The sequence below is a fragment of the Cyprinodon tularosa genome, unplaced genomic scaffold (assembly GCF_016077235.1).
Source record: "Cyprinodon tularosa strain WSP-4 unplaced genomic scaffold, ASM1607723v1 ctg912, whole genome shotgun sequence".
Classification (NCBI taxonomy): domain Eukaryota; kingdom Metazoa; phylum Chordata; class Actinopteri; order Cyprinodontiformes; family Cyprinodontidae; genus Cyprinodon; species Cyprinodon tularosa.
Window position 1 is genome coordinate 2,350 of NW_024039688.1, and position 20,059 is coordinate 22,408.

Consider the following 20,059-nt stretch of genomic DNA (forward strand, 5'->3'; position numbering starts at 1 on the left):
TTAAATAGCTTTTTTTTTTACTTCACCTTTTTTACAAAAAACGCTCCACAGAAGTTCAGTTAGGTGTCTGTTATATAACATTAGGAGATACACTGCTACAGATAAAAGCAGCACCTTTTATTTATATTATTTATAATAATGAGTTTTGGGCCTTTAACTGTTTTTAGAGACACTTAATACAATTTCCTTGAACTTCACATTTCAGTTTATAAACATTCTTGTTATGTACTGCACAAACACACTAAAATGCATGGCCAATAAATGACAAACTGTAAAAAGTTTAAGGGATGTAAATACATTTACATGGCACTGTTTACTCTGCTGATATGTACTCGGTCAGCTTAGGTCACATTTACTCATTTTGGCTACCTGTTAAAGTCTCCAGAGGTAAGATTGAAGTCTTTATTAGGAGAACAGTTTATTTCAGTAAGACTGACTGCCAGGCTAGACTCACAAAGTAGGTGAAGAGAAGTAAAAGCCCTTACACAGCATTTAGCTTTGCATCTTTGAAACAAAATCATAAATGTTTAAACATCTTTTATCCAAAATAAACAATGATAAATAAACACAGGGAGTTTGAGGTTGAGGGAAAATCACATTGTGCACGACAGCGACTCCCCTCCTTAAACTGAGACCTTAAATATATGTGATGAAATCAAAAAACTCTGCCATCTGATGCAAAGCTGCTTCACGTAGGCAAACAAATAAACAAGCTGCTCTTATTTCCTGTGCCATCAGGCACTCTCAATGTTTACTCCATGGAAGAGGAAGCACATACTGCAGTTCTTTGATAACACTTCAGAACAGACCCCATGCCAACTCTCTCACACATAAATGTGGGTGTGATCCTTTCTGTCAGGGACAGAAAACAATGGCTGATTTTCATCCTACTTCAATTAATAATTTACAGATTTTTTTTCCATTTACATTGTGGCATTACTAACAGGGAACCGTTTTTGGTGGCATTTGATGTGGCACCCCCAGTTTTGAAGTGTCTTTGCATTGTGTTTTCTGATTTGTGGGAGCAGATTGAGGAAAGTCCTGGCAGTTCCTGCAGTGCTGACACTATGGCACATCAAGAGCTAGGCTCTTAAGCTGCAGCTGCAGTACGTGGTGACAGATGTGTGCAATGACCTAACAAGAAAACTCCCACAGCTACATTTTCTTTTCAGACTGCTAAGTGAAATAACAAGAGTGTGCTACAGCACTTTAGTCCATGTGCAAGTCTCAGTACTACATTAACTTGATATAAAGCAAAACCATAGCCTTAAAATAAAATTATATTAGAATTTGCATGTCTATTCCCCATCTTTAAGGAAGATACAGCATCTATTTTTTTATAAGACACAAAAGAACACTAGGTCTTTGGTATAGAAATTTTGCATGAGTGTCATATAATTAGTTACCTTTCTCTTGGCATGTGGTGGCTGGGATTGTGTAGACAACGGATGCTGAGGCTAAATAGCTTGCGGGCGGTTCGTTGGATCTTGAGCCGTTGGATCTCCAGGGAACTCTGAAGGAGTCTGTAACGTGCCTGCAGGTCCCAGTCGCTGCCCCAAAGGAGATGCACACTACTGATGGGCAAAAAGTGAGTGGATGGGAGTCTCTTCAGGAACGACTTGAACTCATCTACAAAAGCATGGATGGACAAAAAGTATGAACAAAAGGTAAAGTCAGGAAATAAAATGCCAAAGTACTTTAAATCCAGGTGAAGATAAATTCTATGACAGAAAACTTTAGAAAAAACACACATTTTAATTCAAACATTTGAACCTGCACTGTTATTACTTCTTACAGATTATTTCTACTTTTTCAATAAGAGGCATTTGATTACAACCGTTCACATCAAAAAGTTAATCTCTCAGGAAAGTTCCAAGTCACTGGTCATATTGTAGTTATTGTATTCTTTAGGTAACCCTACATGTTTTCTATAGTATTTAGGTGTAGGGACTGGGATGATAAAATAAGCTAGGTATTGTGTCAAAATTTACCACTAGGAGAGTTCATGTTATTAATTTTTAAAATGTCCTTGTGTTTCATGAACCCATGTTCTCTACTAACTTACCATTTGGGTTTAAAACACACACACACTTTAGAACCACATATACTTTTTTTCCCCCATATACTCAGTTCTGTTTTAATTTATTATATATTTCAGTTTTACTGGTATACCATTTCTAAAGCTAGCATATAAGGGTAATATGCCACTTTTAAAACCAACATGCCAGATACCACTTTACTCTGGGTCTGGCTGGAAAACTGTGTACTGGATTGGAATTTTTAGATGTGCAAAAAAAATAAAAAATAATAATAATAATAATAATAAAAAGAAAGAAAAAGAAATTACAAAAAAAGAAACAATTAATATTTCCTGACACTGTATTTATAACCAGTGAATAAAATCACTTGTTCCATTTTTTTCAAGTTCCCACCAGCCTTAACTTAGGTTATGTTTAAATGTTTAATATTATTTTGTTGTCCAACTGCAGAAAGTAAGACTGGAAGTAGTAATTATCCTTTCTTAGAGCTTTAGGCACTGAGATTACTGCTCAAACATTTACTGTATTTCAACCAGCATTGGGAATCTTGTTTCTGTCATATAGACAGGGATACTATTTCCTTGTTCTCCCCGAGACCATTGTTTTTTTTTTTTTTTTAAAGCTAGCTTCGTGTCTTAGCAGCAATAGCTTAAAAATGTTTTTGCAATATTAGTGAATAAAACTAAAAGAACAATTTAATTCCGTAATGAATTTAAATTTGTATAATTCCAAAATGAAATAATTAAGGAATTAAATACCTACTTCACAATGCTGTGCTTTAAAATGCTGACAGAGGTAATACAATTCTGAAATAATAAAAATTGAACAGTTTAGTGAAGCAGATTTTTGTCCATATAAATGTACTTGAGAATACTGGAAAATCAAGACATTAACATTCTAGAGTTCTACTTAACAATACCCCCAAAAATTTATGAATGAAATAAAGCAGAGCAAGAACAGCTGGGGTGCCATATCATTGAGCTATTACAATACCTGTGATGCAAAGCTATAAAACTGAAAGACAAATATACACACTAATGTTTAGCACATAGCAGACCGCAATGGACTTTGGCACACTCATAGCAAATTCTATTTTTTAGGAAACACACCTGCAAACCATGGCAATGCCCTTTTTCAGCTGTTCTCAAGACATTTAACAGTATTAACCAGAGTTAAGAACTCCTTTTCAGCCAGAGCTGCAAAATGTCAGTGATTCCTCCTCCCTCCTTCCTGGCATGTCAGAACTCAAATTCCCTTTTTTCTTCAAAGGAGCCAGGATCCATCTCCTCCCCTGTTTTGAACCTACCACAGACCTCTTCCTAGCCTTCATAGATGACATAAATAGTCTTTAATTCTTTCCTAGAAAAATCTGACAAGCAGCAGCACATAGCATTGAGAGTTCTTTCTAACAGGAAAAAAAGCTCTATTATCAGTTATATTTCAGTAGAAATTCAATAATGCGACACATCTTTTATTCGAGCTTCAAATATTTCAAGGATTAGATTTCTTCATAGAGCAACCAAACAGTCTACATGGTGGTTCTGATAAGAACCACCATGTAGACTGTAGCACCCCATGTCTGAAGATTACAACACACAAAGTTTACCGCAAACTAACTTTAACCATGTTTTGCTCAGAACCATTAGAAATTTTTTTAACTGCAAGTTTTTAAACCGGTCAGATGACGCCTAATAGGACAGAAATGTAAAGAAAAAAAAAATAATATTCACCCTGACCCTAACAAATTAAAAAAAATATAATCCTAAAGTTTATGTATATAGTTGGAGAACAAGACACATTTCAATAAATTATTTTTTTCTTCACAACATGTTTTTATTATTATTAGTAGTAGTAATCCTGCTGTTAATATAGTACCTTGTGAAAGTATTCAGCCCCATTGAACTTTTGCACCTTTTGCCAAATGTCATGGTTCAAACATACATATATTAAATTGTCATTTTTTGTGAATAATCAACAAGTCCCCAGATGTTGTTCCTGCCCCTCCCTCTTAACCGAGTATGCATCAGAGCAGACTTGTCCGTTGTCAAGATTAACAGCTGTCCAAGCATGCACCGCAGCAGGAGCCTTCAGTGGAGTGCTCACAGCGCTCAGAGCATTAAGTTAAAAGTTCAATTTTCTGTTGTTCTATAAAAGCGCATTTTAAGGTCATTTTTGGCAAGAACATTATATTTTTACCTCAAACAAGAAGAAGACTGATCAGAGATGCAGCCAAGAGGCCCATGATTGCACTGGGTAAACTGCAGAGATCTACAGTTGAGGGAGACTCTGTCCAAAGAACAACAATAAGTTGTATACTTAACAAATCTGGCCTTTATGGAAGAAAGTAATTTCTTAAAGATATCCATAAAAAAGTTTTGTTTAAAGTTTTCCATAAGCCACAAAGGAGACCTGAATCCAGTCGGGAATCTGTGGAAAGAACTAAAAACTGCTGTTCACAAACATTTTCTATCCAACCTCACTGAGCTCCATCTGTTTTGCAGGAAGAATGAGCAAAATTCAGTACTTTAAACAGACCTCTGAGACGATCACAGAGTACATGCATTTATACGGAGCTTTGATTACAAACAGGTGGATTCTATTTATCATTATCAGTAATTTTGGTCAATTTTGGATCATTCAGAGATCCTCTCTTTACTCCTGGAGAGATTTTGCTCCACTGAAAGTAAAGGGGCCGATTATTAATTTTGCACGTCCTATATTTCAATTTTTTATTTGTTAAAAAAGTTTAAAATACCCAATACATTTTTCTCCACTTCATTGCTGTGTCCCACATGTTTTTGATTCTTCACAAAAAAATTACAATTTCATATATTTATGTTTGAAGCCTAAAATTTGACAAAAAGGTTGAAAAGTTCAAGTGTTGTGAATTGTCAATGGACTGCACTTATTGTGTCCAAACGTCCGCCCTAACCCCTAAATTCCTTAATCACAATATATCACTATATATCACTACTTTTTTTCTCCCCGTTGGTCACATAACTCTGCCTCCCCACACGGTGCCTGTGACATCTTGGTTATTAGTCACCACTACCATGATGTATTGTGAGGAGAGCTCTCACAAAGCAATCTGGGATAGATCTGCTTATTTAGTGACCATTGATGATCACTGCCTTCAAGGTGCATTGTAGGAAATTTCCAGTCCACTACTTTTTCATCCACTAGACGTTCAGACACTGACGTACACAATGTAGGAGCATACAGAGGGAGGAGCCTATTCCTCCCTAGTTTCTACAGATTAGATGCTTCATGGGTACCAAGTCATACAATGGACTATTGTTACTGACCATTGAATTAAAAGAATAGGAGATAATTTCAACTTCTTTGATAAGACACTTGTTACTGTTTTTTTTTACTGTTACCATTTTGAAATCTATATAAATACAACTGTGATAAAAACTAAGCAACCAAAAAAAATAAAAATAAAAAAGGATGCAGCTAATTGGTAAGTTTTAAAATGTTAAAATTTTGCTCGGGGCTACCTTGTGCCTTTGGTCATTACACTGGTGACCCCAGTGAGATCATCCTCTATCCTGGGTTTTTGCATAACCAAATAATCAAGGTTTCTATATGATTAAAGTTTTGGGACTCTGTGTTGGTTTGGCCGTAAACGATTACCTTAGTTTTTTTACTGGGTTTTTGGAGGGCAACAGATACGTTTTTCTTATGTATTTTCATTTCAAATAAGGGATGTCATTAAAATAACTTAACATTTTCAGGGCATCTAGAAGAGTAACAAGCCAATGGCATCACAAAACATGCACTATACTTAGCAATGGGCCAAAGATGCTTCGCTACATTGCAGTACTCAGTTTTATTAGCAGACCTAGCAAACAACTGGTTGGTGGGTTAACATTTTTTTAGTAGTTATTATAGACACTTTGTCCCCTTTCTGTGAAAGCTGCTAAAATAAAAAGGTGTTTTTGTTTTGTTTTGTTTTTTACCTCCCGTGACACTCCTTCCATTATGTGTACCTGGCAGGACAAATATTGGTCTTTATTCAACCTAGCAAATAAGAGAAATGATCTCCTGTGCCATACAATATTTCTATCAAAAAAATAAAAATGCTACTTTATGGATTCAAAGTCCCTTAACATTCTGGTAAACATAAAAAAGCAATGCAAGATATATTTATTCTAAATGGACTGCTTTATGGTATCACTAAATATGTTTAAAACCAATTATTACATAGAAGTGTCTCACTTAACTCACAAAAAAGGTGCTAGTTTCTTCCACTGCAGTAAAACTTATTCATTCAAAGGATTTTTTCACAGCTTTATCAGAAGTACCAACCAGTATCTATGTATTAATAAAGCTGCTCTCCAACAAAATTTGTAATTATTGATAAACACATGCTGTATTTTCCTGTTTTTGAATTTATCAGTTGGTGTGACTTGAACTGTTGAGCACTTTGAGTGACATTCATGCTTCAAACGCATTCATAAAGCTGAGCTCAGCTCTGTGTAGTTCTATTATGCACAGAAGATATAAAGAGTTTGTTTCATTATCATATCATTATATATATTTTGAAATATCTATACTTAGAAAATATTACAATTTTCCCAGATTACTTCTGTATCACCTTGCCAAAATAAAGCACTTCCTTGTAGTAAGTTGCACATTACTAAGAGATTACTTATGCTTTCAGCCACAGTCACAGATTGCCAGAAGAAAGCAGAATTGTTTCCTAAGTTTAGAAGGGTGCTTGGCAGTAATAATTGTTGTTAGATAGGCAAGTACACTCCCTACTCTGCTAACTTGTATCTCAGAAAGTCCTGCTGAGGCCATCTGAGACAGACTTTAGCTGTAATTACTGTGATAACCATAACATGACATGTGAATACAGCAAAACCTTTTGTGCACATTTTTGTTATAATGGATGATGAGACACTTAAGGTCATACTTTCAGAAACAGTATGCAGAACTTAGCATGGACTGCGAACTGGCACATAAGGCTTGTCCCTGGAGAAACCGGGCTACTCCCTTGGTTCTGGTGGCATGTCTGGCATATCTAACAGTTGCTTTATAAAATCAATAAAACCTCTAAAGCCAATAAAAAAGTGTCATTATCACTGTATATTATTATTGAACGATTTTATAAATGAATTGCTGCAAAAGCTTTGCATTTTTATATACAAACAAATATCACAATAGGTCGAGCCCAAGCAGCAGATGGAATATCAGTTAGCCTCAGCCCACACAGCCAGGCAGGGCAACAGCTGCAGCTGTCTTCAAAGCGAGTGAATTTAATCTATTAAAGATCTTAGCTCTTGATAGAATTATCAGGAAATGTATGAATCAAGTCCAGTACAGATCATCCTTTCTCTAAACTTGTAGATCTATATATAATAGATACAATGTTGAAACAACTGACAAATCTAGTAAATATTGTCACAATACAACAGAGAATAAAGATTAACAATCTACAGCCTCTTTATAGGCTTCATATATATTAATTAACCTTTTTTTTCATATTTCCATATTTATGGTTTAAATGAGTGGTTACCAATTAAACATCACTGGGGTCCAAATAGAGAAAATCAGTAAAGGTCCAGAGACATTTTTAATTATAACCTGTTGCTTTAAACAGCATTTAACACTAAAATAAAATACAGGTGTTTATGCATCCATGTTATACACACATTTTTTTAATAAAAAAATATACAAAAATAAAAAAAAATTCCATTTTAAAATTTAAATTGTTCTTTCAGTTTGGTATATCGACAATTTCCTGACACAGTTTATTTTATAAAACACCTGAACCGACCATTTTTGTTTTTTTGTTTTTTTTATGGCTTAATAAGAGAAGTGGGCTTTACGCTGACCTGCAAAGCTTTTAACCTGGGTTTGATTGGCGATAAAGCCATTCTCAAGCACATATCAAGGTGGTCATTTTGAGCTTGGATCAATATTTATTTTTCAATATGTTCATGGTGGAGAATCCTGCTTCACCGGAGTATGAGCCAGTCATACTCAAAATATGCAGGGTCACCTTTGAGCACACCATTTCACGTTTTTTTTCCAATCGCCCGGCTTGCCACAGGTTTGCCTGCTGTGTCTAAAAGTACGTAGCAGCAGCGACCCAGACTGACAGCAGCTCATTGGCTAATTTGTATCAAGTGCTGGCTGGTACCGGACACTCCGAATGGCTTTACCATACAAACATTTAAACATTGTCGTCACACAACATGCATTTAAAAATATTTTTAATCAGGTTGGGTCCGGATTATTCAGCACGTGGGTCAGAATCCGGACCCTGGTCCGCAAATCCCTGACTTTTGGTCTAAATGATGCTGATTTTTCTATTTGAAAGAATTAAAATGTATATTTTCTGTGAGCAGTTTTTACTAGGAACCAGTCCAAGTCATATTAATGTTTAATTTACTTATATTAAACAAAATGAGGAGCATAGAGATGTTCATAGAGTTTTCAGCTTACCAGAGCTTTCAAAATCTTTATAAGAGCTTGCCCAGGACTCAGACATCACCAGTAGGGTGTTTTCCATGATCTGGATGTCAGTGATGGGACAGTTGCACTGGGGATAATCGTCAGCGCACTGACAGATGCATTGGTTGTTGTGGCACACATACTCCCCCTCTCCATTGCACATGATGTAGCTCAGAGCTGACTGGACAAATTTCTCCTGCAGGTATTCTGGGAATATGACCTGAAGGCCTGAAACAGAAGAAAATTATAGTTTGGAACATGAGAATGTAACATGAAACAGTAATTATATTGGCAAATACATTAGATCAATAATTAAGAAAAATAAAGCAAATCCAAAACAAGCAAAAACAGCCAAAATAGTTTGATACATATAATTTTGTTCTATCTAAATTAAGGCTGGGGGATATGATTAAAAATACTGTTTTTGATTCTTTTTAAACCAAATTCATTTAAAATAAGTTTCTCACCCTTTTGTAATTAAAACAAATAACAAGTTCTAAATATTTCCATCAACCCTTCTATATTTTGAGTTGTATTCAAAGTGCAACTGAATGCAAGCTGCAAAACATGCCAGTAAAACAATTTAACAGGAATTGCAAATGTAAACAATGAAAATATAACATCATTTGTGATATAGCTTTTTAAGAGATTTAGAGTTCAACTGGTTCTTCACTATCACCGAGAGACTATAATTCTGAGAAATCCATCCCAGCCGATATCTCCCTTTGGGAATCTCACAGAACTAAAGCTTTGGCCTCTTAGAGTGCAGGCTTTCTCTTGAGTAAAAAAAAAAAAAGAACACTAACTCCACAAGCCACTGCACTGGAAAAATTATTAAATAGATTTTTCCTTCTAATATGAAATGACATCTTGGCAAGACCATATTTTCTTAATAGCTTTTACTTGAACACAAACTGTGCTTCAGCACAAAACATATGCAACCGGAACCAGGTCAAAACATGTTATTGAATGATGAATAATTATGTTATTCTTCATGCTCACATTTATTTTTTTTCCTTTGGGTGAAAGGCGGAATACATTTATGCAAAGTTAACTTAATGTGGCTAAAATTAAAGGGAAAGTAGGCATACAATTTCATATTGTACACATGAATCATTTTCAGGGTGTTGTCAAGGAGTCAAATGGTATCTAATTATGCATTTGCATGCAGCAATTAATCCTCCTTATTTTCACTCACAACAAATGCTGAACATAACTGTGGGTAATTCAAAAACAGATGAAAGCCTTAATGGTTTGGATCTGAAACAGAACACTTCAACAGTCATCATCATAATGACAGTCTGTGAAATAATGTTTTAGCTTTTCATGGGGAAATGTTTTGTGTTGGTTTAAAAAAAATAAATTTAAGGAAACACATATCTAAAGATGCTTTATGAAAACAGATAACAGGCTACCCGAAAAAGTAATTCTTCCTCTTGCAATTACCCAAACATAGTCCTAGATTTTGCTAAATGAAAAGCCATCTTATAATGTATACCTGTTTTTGCATAATCTCTTTTATTCCCCACACCTCATAAGCAAACCCTGTCCATCAGTGATAAAGGGAACAGAAGGAAGCAGGGATGAAGCAAGTAAAGAGGATAGATAGATCATGTCTGACCACAAAAGAGTTCGGTTGCCCAGGGCTTTTTCTCCATCAGGCTTGTCTAGATCCAATATTCATTTAGCTTGATGTATTCCTGGGCTTGAAACTTTAATGTGATTTGTGGGAAAATCCAGATGGCAAGTTCACGGATCAACGCTGCTCCCTGACAGTGCTGGTGCCAGCGGCCGCCTGCACAATAACACCGATTGCCTCAGTGCCCCCCAACCCCCCCTTTTTTCCCAGTCTAACTGTGTCTCATACCCCAGCCATATCAACACAATATGTTTTTTTATATTGGTCTCTTAGTGCTGAAAGATTGTAGACGCAACCATTTGAGATTCTGACATTCAGCTCAGCTCTATCAGTCTAGCAATCTATTGTTTTCCACTCTCCTGTTCTCTCTATGTTTCTGTCCATTCTCTTCCTTTGTGCCTCTCTTTGCCTCTCACTCTGTCTTTGTACACATCTTCTACTGTCTTACTTCATTACACTCACTACTACTCCTGCCACACACATCCATGTGCCCCCTGACTCCCCCAATCATCCTTTGGCTCCCATTCACTCCATCAATCACTCTCTTCATTCCTGTTTCTTCAACCTGTTCTGCTCACTCCCAACATTTTCTCATACTGAATGTGCATTCAGTTATTGAAAAATGTAAGTCCTTGGTTCCCTTCCTTGCTCCTATGCAGAAATGATGTCACGTAATAAAAGTAAATCCATCAACATATGTTAGCACATTGTCAAAATGAGCAAAAGAATACGAGACCACAGGCTCCAAAAGAAAAGAGAAAGACATCAGATATAAAAACATTTATCTTTATGACTAAGCAAGCCTTTCTAGACTATTGCAATAACACGTGACAAAATTGAAAATGATTGGACCATAAAGCGAGTTTATTGGCTTATGAGTCAGTTATGTGTTAGGTGGAAACACTAGATATTGGAGTATATGACGTTAAAATTATCATCATTTAAGAGGAGATGATGAAATGAAAGGTACATATTGCAACAGCTCTGCAGCTATTTGATAACCTCCAACTTCATGCTCTGTTGGTGCAAATAATTCTCTTCAATACAGATGCCTAGCTTGCTTTGAATAAATACCACTACAAATGGCACATAGTCACATTGCTTATAAGTAGATATTTTTTGCTTCCCATATTTTGAGGGATACAATATAGGCCCAAAAACCTGATAAAGACTACGGTTGTGACACTACCGGTATGTCTCTTTCATGTGTGCTTATTTTCTAATAAAGTGATAGATAGGGAGTGTAGGCCACAACTGAGGCTTGTAACTGCTTTGGCAAGCAGTTGCCTACTTACTGGAATGCCACGCTCCGCCTCATAAGTTACAGTTTCATTAAAGATTAATTGACCATTGTGTGGCTGCAATTTCACAAAATAATCATTACTTAATCCAGTGGTGCAATAAAGTGCGTTACCTCAATGGGGGCATTAAATTACCCACAGGAGGTTATTGTTGCAGCTATGATACCATTCCAAAGAGCCCTGGACAAAAAGACTCCTAAGTTCATGGTTGCTCAGGCTTTTGTGTTGATAATATATACCTGATGTGAAAGGGGCATATAGTTTTAAGTGTTGCTGCTTAGTCAGTTTTCACACACCGACTCCTTTTCTGTACCTATGAGGCAGAAGTGTAGCTGAGGAAGCTATTTATCCACTTTTCATTTTTTTGCATAGATTGTGAGGTGTCTAACAGCTCCTGTGTGTGTTGGGCCTGACAGAGGATAACATGTTCCACGGGAGCTGTTCTCAGCTCTCAGAATATGTTAGCATTTTTTAAAGTTCAGAATGAGCTGCACTTAGCATTCAGACAGATAATGTGCTTGTGTGTCAGTACAGGGTAGATTATCGCAGATTATCATAAGTGCTGTAAGCACTTGAGTAAGGAGAAGCTTGTGTTGTCAAACAGGACTGTTGACTCATAATTTTGTATTAGGGTTATTTGCGTTTTCATTTGGAAGAGGAAGTTTTGTGGCCAAATTCACCAACTTAGTTTTAGGAATTGTTTCAAATATTTACACACAGAAAAAAAATGTTTTTGAGAAAGTGGAATAAAAGAAATATAATATATGCAGCACCTTACAAAAGCACCTGAACCCTTTGGACATTTTTTGCGTTGTGTAAATGTACTTGTGACTTTATATGATGAATAATCAAAGAGTAATGCATTAATATAAAGTTTTGCTGTTTTTATATTTTTTTAGTTTTGTTTTTTTCTACATTATAAATGTTGAAATGCATGCCTTGCAATTATCATTCAGTACACCAAAGTTGGCAAGATGGTGGCACAGGTGTCTGCATATATATGCACATCTTTGTGTTCTTATTGATGTTTTCACCCTTCAAAGCGTTAAAGAATGCATATCATAAAAAATCTATTTTTTTTTTTAGCTATTTAATACATGGTGTACTTAAAATCTCTAAAAGTCCAAAAATATTTGAAGTAGTCCCTCTTGGTCTAGCTATCTATTTCAATGACAATCGGGTCATGTATTTCAGTCTGTTAAGTTTAGTTCTATTCTCTATTATGTATTGTTATTAGTATATGTCCACATACAATACATTACAACATTACAACAGTTTCAAGTCAACAAGGAAACACTGGGCATCACACAGAAAAGAATTCTGTTCTATTTCAGAATACAATTAATCCTACAACCTACACTAATTAAAATTGGGAAAACAGCAAAACAGAAGTACAACGCAATTTGAGGATGGAAATGTGTATTTATGACCAGATAACAAGTTTTGTTTTAGATCTCCACTTGAATTTCTTTTCTCTTAACCGCTGTTTTTGCAGCTAGAGCCGACGCTGGGCTAGCCTGGTTGAAGCATTCTGTGTGAGTGACTTTTTGCAGCATGTCAAAGCTGTAGATGCATAGCATTCAGTGTGAGCCCGCCATCAGAATAATTATCATCTGTTCGAAGGGTCAGTTACTTCTCTCTATGGAAATGATGGACACAAGTAAGTGGTAAGCTGCAGATCATTATGTAAAATTACAACAACATCTACTATTGACGTGTTACTGTAACTTACTGGCTACTATTTAAATAACATTGCATTGTGCCTTTTTTATGTGATTTGCACTTGCTTTTATGTCTTGACAGACTTAACCCTACTGTGTAATTTGAACAAAAATTTTACACAAACATTTCTGTTTGATTGTTATTTTAGTTCTGGGGAGCATGGGATCCAAATTAATTCAGTAATGCTCTTAGCACTTGCATTACCGAACTCATTACATATGTTGATGTCTTGTACAAAAGATGCGTTCATGAAGACTGCACATATAGAAAACAGATCAAATTAAAAACATTTTGGAGATTATCAAGCATTATTAAAAGTCTTTAGGAAGTTAGTGTGCATACATATTGTGGTAGCTGTTATATTTGAAAAGGTATATGCCATGTCATTTGAGTTTATCTTAAGTAACATTCGTAATAGGATTACAGCTTGCCACTACTATAAATTACCTATTTTTTGTTTGTTTGTTTTTTTCTGGTATTGTTTAAGAATTATAATTTTTTTTCTAATGTAGCCTACAAAGGTAAAACACATGGTTGTTTCAAACTTTATATTTTTCTTTAATTCTCCACTCACTCTTGGTTAGAATCTAGAATCTGCTGATGAACTCTTTTAATTTATAATAAAACAGATAATTATTGTGCACTGTAATTTTTCTCGTCCACTTATTAATAATAATAATAATACATTTTATTTGAAAGCGCCTTATCACAACACCCAAGGACACTGTACAGGCAGATATTATTATCAAAATACTATTGTGGCTATTTGAGGAGGAGTGCTTCACAACCTGGAGGGGGGGTGAAGATGAAGTACTTAATTAGTATTTAAAGCTGCAGTCTGTAACATTGAGAAGAGAGCAGACTTCGACTGAAAATTTGAAGAAAAACAGGTTTCACGCCACTCCCCCACCCTCTCTGCTTCACTCATGCCCCACCTCCAAGCTCCACCCCTCTCACAGCATCTGCACGGCTACCGCATGCGACCAGAAGGGGGGGTGAGCTGTGATTGACACTCCATCAGACGCTCCTCTGGCTGTGATTGGTTGTTTTGACTCGTCCCGAATTATTCTTTCCAGATTGAAATACAGGCAGTAGGCGGGACCAATTGAAGCAGTTTTTTTCACAGGTTACATATCACATGTACTGCTGTCTGGGCATAGGGACAGTTTTAGCCAATATGACAAAAAAGTGATTTTTAAAAACTTACAGACTTCAGCTTTAAATAGACAGCAGAAAAACTAGATGCAGAAAAATGCACCTTAGAAAGTCAGTAAAATTGACATCTGAAGAACTATAATAATGGCATTTTTCTGACTAAAAGCATTGTCGATTTACTTTTTATGGACCCCATCTGAAGGATTTAAAGGAAGGAATTTAATAACACAATATGTGTCCTTTAATCCAGTACAGAAGGACTGAACTACTAGAACATGGGAAATACCCTAGACTTTATGGCCTCCCAAAGGCAGATATTATCCCACCTGCAGCAGGTCTATACCCACCCACACATGTCCTCTAAAAGGCTTGTGGAAAATGACAAACAACAGTCCTTGCTTTCAACAACTTCTCTCTTTTTAATGGTCAGATTTGTGGAGTGCTGAATTAAAAGCTGTTGATTAGAAAAAGAAATCTGATATCTGCAGCCCTCCAGAGTTAGTAATGGCCTCTTGATTGCTTGTTTGATTAATGGTCTCATTGCCCTCCCTGTCAATTTCTGTGCATGACTATGTTTTCGTTGCCTTGCAGGTGTGGAGCACTCTTTCCGTTTTTATATGATGGATTAAACAGTGCTGTGTGAGATGTTAAAAAGTTTGGATACTGTTTTATAACATAACCCTGCTTTGTTATACCCCCTTGAATGTCCCTGTCTGCTCTGTACCTTCGTACTCATAATACTATTGTTATTGTGCCTTTACAGAATATGCTGTATTTATATAGGGCTAAAAAAACAAACAGTTATTTAGCTATTCCTTATTCAATTAAAATTTGAAGCATACTGCAATAAAATTAGATTTGGTTTAAAACTCGTACACTGCACTTCTTTTGTTTTTAAGAAGACAATCTTATATTTTCTTTTATATTCCTCTTACAGGTGTGGCAGTCGCAGTAAGAACATCAATTACCTAGAAAATAGTTTTGGCTTTCAGTTTACTGTGTTTGTCATATGAAAAAGAAAATCCTGAAATTGCATTCTGGAACAAGTGTTATTGCAAAGAGTAGGAACAGTTGAGAGGTAAATGAGCCCTCCATGGTGCTGAATTACTGTGTTACCAGATATTTTGCACCTAGAAAATCAAGAAAGACATTTTGAGTCAAAGTAAAAATGAATTAAAGATTACTAGCATTTCTCTCTTCAAAATATGCTGCCGTGCTATAGAGCAAATCCAATTTTTGCATTTGTGGACACTAATGCAGGTTCCAAGTTGATTACAGTAATGGTGAATTCAGAAATTATAGTGTGATGCAATATTAGCTGTATTGAAAAACAAGGCGTTGGTGAATAGTGGGAAATATGATTGCCTTTGGCTGCTCATTCAGTGCTCAAGCTGTTCCGTCATGTGTTGCCATGTGTCCCTGCACAGCAGTAGCAGTAGACCTCGACTGGCAAGATTATTGTACTTGTCTCACAATAGGAACACAGGCTGAAACCATACACCCACATGCACACGCATAGATCTACAGCCTTCATGAGCTCTTGCAGAAATCACACGTTTTACAAGAAGCACAGAGAGGGGGGAGGGGAGACATATGACAAGCTCTGACATTTCCATTTCAGCTAAAAGACACAGCTGTCCTCAAAGTGTCACTGTGTGCTTTATGCACATCTCAGATCAAAAGCCTTGATTTATCACTGAAAACATATCACACATCCCTAAACAGAAATATTGTTTATCTTCACACTTTGATTAAAATTAACAGTGCTTAACTTTACACAGTCCTGGCACAGGTATAGTTCATACTGTATTTTGATCTTAATGTATAGAGTTTTTAAAAATTTAATGTGAAATTTCACTTAAAACTAGAGCTGAAAGCCAGTAAAAACAAAAACAAAAATTAAATTTTTTTGATATGCAGTGCATATCTTTGCAAAATATTTTATAGAAACTATCACAAAAGCATCTGTATTCATAGTTAATCACCTTACCATTTAGGTAACTTTAGAATAAGCCACCCAAAATCGTTAAAAGCATCAGGGTGGTATGCCTACATACTTTACGTAAAAAAAAAAAAAAAAAAAAAAAAAACTTTCATAGTGCCATATCTGAGCTGAATATAAAATCATTGAAAAGTGAATAAGTTTCCTATTTCGCTGAGACTGACTTTATATACTGGATATACTGGAAAACAATGAGACAGGTGAAGAATTGGCAGCCTGCAGCTAAACGAGGATCAAAAATGTGTGCTTTATGATTTAGCTCTTTCAGATAGAAACACATTTTGATGCTCAGGATCTTTTCCAAACAAAAACTGGTGATAATTTAAACTCAGATAATAAAGGATTTAAAAAATTCTGAAGTACCATAGAACGAGGTGATTTGGAGTTCCAAATTTATAATTTTTTTATTGCCTGATCTGCACATGCTTCATAGAGCACCGCACAGAGAGATGAGGCAATGTAAAGGGCGGAGAAGATTGCAGGGAAGCCAGATGCAGCAAATCCTTTCAATTAAAATTGGTACACCCAAGTAAATAATGTCTGCAAATAGAGTTTTAGTCAGTGGATACTATGAATATATATATATATATATATATATATATATATATATATATATATATATATATATATATATATATATATATATATATATATATATATATATATATATATATATATATATATATGCATGAAAGGTGTGAAGCCATTCAACTTGAAAACATTGCATTGCTAGAGGATGTGTGGCTAAGCTTTAACATGTATATAATGTGTTTATAAGACAACACTTTAGCAAAGAGCTAAAGCAACAACAAAAAAAAAAACATAGTAAGTAGACAAAAATGCCGGAGTTTACTTCTTCCCTCATCCAATATTTGTTATGCATCAAATATTATGTCCTCAGTGAATAACTCTTTAACAGCCAGACTTTTTGTTTACTGATAATTTTGTGCATCAAATCCTCAAAAAGTCCATCACACAAACACCCAATTGATTTCTCTGTTTGTTTTACTCTTCCAAACTGTTTACACCATTTTTCATTCTGAAAAAGGGACATGCATTCAGGAACATAGCAATGAGTAACTAATTCATCACTCTCTGCATGACTCGCCAGGGCCAGTTTAATTTATTTTCACTTTACCACTTTGAAAACTGTTGGCTCAGGCTATTCTAACATATTCATAAATCTTCCACGATAGGCTCATGGCTCTTCCAAGAGAGACTCTTGAGGAGGCTGGAGAAAGTGAAAAGAGAGAAGCAGGCGTCGAAGATTGAAAGAGGCAAATTAGTTTGCTTTTGTTTTGGTGCTAATTTATGACAGCCACACTGGGGGTGATAAGGTCCTCACAGGGTAATGGCTTGTGGGGGTGTAGGCCCTTTTATCTTTCCTTGATGGAATTAATACATGTAAACAAATTGCAACTTTTAACTTCTAGCACACAGTTGTATGTTACTCCTGAAAATGTTAATAAATATGTTTTTAAATACCTCATATACCTTTTTTAAATACCTAATATAAAGTTGATAATAGACAAGATGTATATTTACTTAACATATGTCCCAAAATTAACAATAAGGGTATAAATGAATGTAAAAATAAAACTCCCTTTTAAACACCTACAAAATAAACTTTTAAAAGGAGTTTTTGAAACCTGTGAAAATCCTGACTATTTAACTCTGTGCTAATAGTCTCTCTTTTCTCTTATTGTTATTCCTCAATAAGCTATTTTTACTTCTGGGTCTCAATGGAGGCTGAAAATGAGAATCAAGCCAAATGCAATATCATTCTAAGCTTTAGCCTAGAGAAAGGACAAACAAATAAAGAACAGATTAATGTGGTAGACTAAAAGTTGTTCTAATTCCCAGAAGCTGTAAAGGTAAATTGTGCAGATCTTTCATTTAGATCAAACCAAGCAGAATAAACAAGCCAGAATTGTTAAAAATACATTTCTTATACAATGCAATACATGCAGACGCATGACCAATTTGGAAATATTGGTTAATATTCACTGAGGTTTTAATAGAATTTGCAATATGTTAAAAGAATTGCATAAAGTAAAAAGTCAGACAAAAATAAATATATAATGTAAATAATGTAAAATGAAAGAAAAAATGATTTAAACTATATACATTTTGTCACATTGCATCCACAACTTTATACATGCTTTATGTTAAATTCATTAACTACACCAAGTGAAATCTGCACAATATTATGAAAAATAAGGAAACTGCTACATGGCTTTGCAATGTACTGCTTTTTATAATTGCTTTGCACTTTTAGTGCTGCAGTGTTTTGAGGCATGTATTTATTTGCTTTGAATATCCAGAGAGGATCAATTTTGAACACTACAGTAATTTGCAAAATAATTCAAGTCAGATTGGATAGAGCATGTGTGAATGGCAAATGTCAAGTCGGAGCAAAGATTATCCAGTTTATTGAAGTCTGGAGTTTTTCTAAGCAATTTGAATGGAAAAATATCCTTTGATAAGAAAAAAAACATACAATTCTTAGCTCAGCCTTTTTGTCTTGAATCGGTGTTTTGCTGGAAGATTAACCCTGATCACAAGTCTGTAACACCTTACAAGTTGTCTCCTTGGATTGGTCTGGGTATAGAAAAGTATTACCACTACATGATCCTGCTATCATCATGTGTCAACATGGAGAAATACCTGTGTGAATTCTCAGTCATGGAGGTAGTTTGTTTTTGGAAATATTAAGTTATGTTTTTCTCAAATAGATTTCCTTTTGAATAAGCATAAAGTCAAATTTTGTTCCCATTGAACTAGAGCATTCTCTTACTTTTGATTACTAAGTCCCCTACATGGCTTTTGGACAGCTTTAGGAATTCCAATGCCTTTCAATAACAGCCTTCTTCTTGCTACTTTTTCCACAAAGGGTTAGTTTGTTGCATGATTCTCCAGTCTGAGTTGTGGAATTTTGCATCTTCTCCAGACTTTGCATGAGCCTCACTGCTGCTCGGTTAGCTTCTTTGATAAATGATTTCCTTACCTAGTCTGTCAGTTCAGGTGGACAGCGAGATCTTGGTATGTTTGCAGTTGCGTAGGTATTGATTTAAAAGGGTAGATGTCCAAAGCTTAATCCTGATTAAATTTTCAAAGACCTAATAAATTGATCTGTCGGGTCTGCTCCTTCTTCTACGTACAGCTGTTTGTTTACTAAAGTTTACTAATCAGAAGGTTTTCATAGATATTCTGTATTGATGCCAAGTCTAAACCGAACAGACATGCTCTTTTTACAAATTCTTTGACCCTTTGAGGCAATTATTTGCACTGGATTTTATGAGAAATGGGGGTTAAAAGGGGCAAATAAATAGAATTCTAATAAAAATGTGCTTAATAAACTTATAACCGCACATTCTAACAAGAAATATGTAGTTATAAATCAAATTATGGTTGAAAAATTGAGGGTCTAAAGTCATAATGTGAATTAATAGATATAATTTTCGTAGATCTTACAGCATAGTTCATACTGTGGGAAATAAATTAAAACATGGGATATGGGAGGGTGAGGGTAAAAAGAGCAGAAGGTATTTGCTGAGTGTTGTTACAGTGGAAAAAAATCTGACTTTAGGCTTTGATAGGTTGTTCACTTGATGTCAGGAACCACTACAACACTAATCTAAATCTAAGTGGAAGCAAAGAGAATATCTAGGGAGTGTCAGATTCACTGTGTTATCTGCATCTCACAGCAATATCAATTCACAAAAATGAGACTATG

The 20,059-nt window shown here is 35.3% G+C and overlaps 1 protein-coding gene across 3 annotated transcripts in view; it reads right to left on the reverse strand.

Moving 5' to 3' along the window:
- Window positions 1-1,402: 1,402 nt before the first annotated feature.
- The window catches only part of LOC119776139 (BMP/retinoic acid-inducible neural-specific protein 1-like), a 137,097-nt gene continuing 118,440 nt past the window's right edge, over window positions 1,403-20,059 (reverse strand). For all 3 annotated transcript variants that reach the window (XM_038274410.1, XM_038274411.1, XM_038274412.1), the window contains exons 6-7: window positions 8,496-8,732; window positions 1,403-1,629 (exon numbers count right to left, since the gene is read on the reverse strand). In XM_038274410.1, coding sequence (XP_038130338.1) covers window positions 1,403-1,629; window positions 8,496-8,732 — 464 coding nt within the window. The remainder of the gene's footprint in view (window positions 1,630-8,495; window positions 8,733-20,059) is intronic.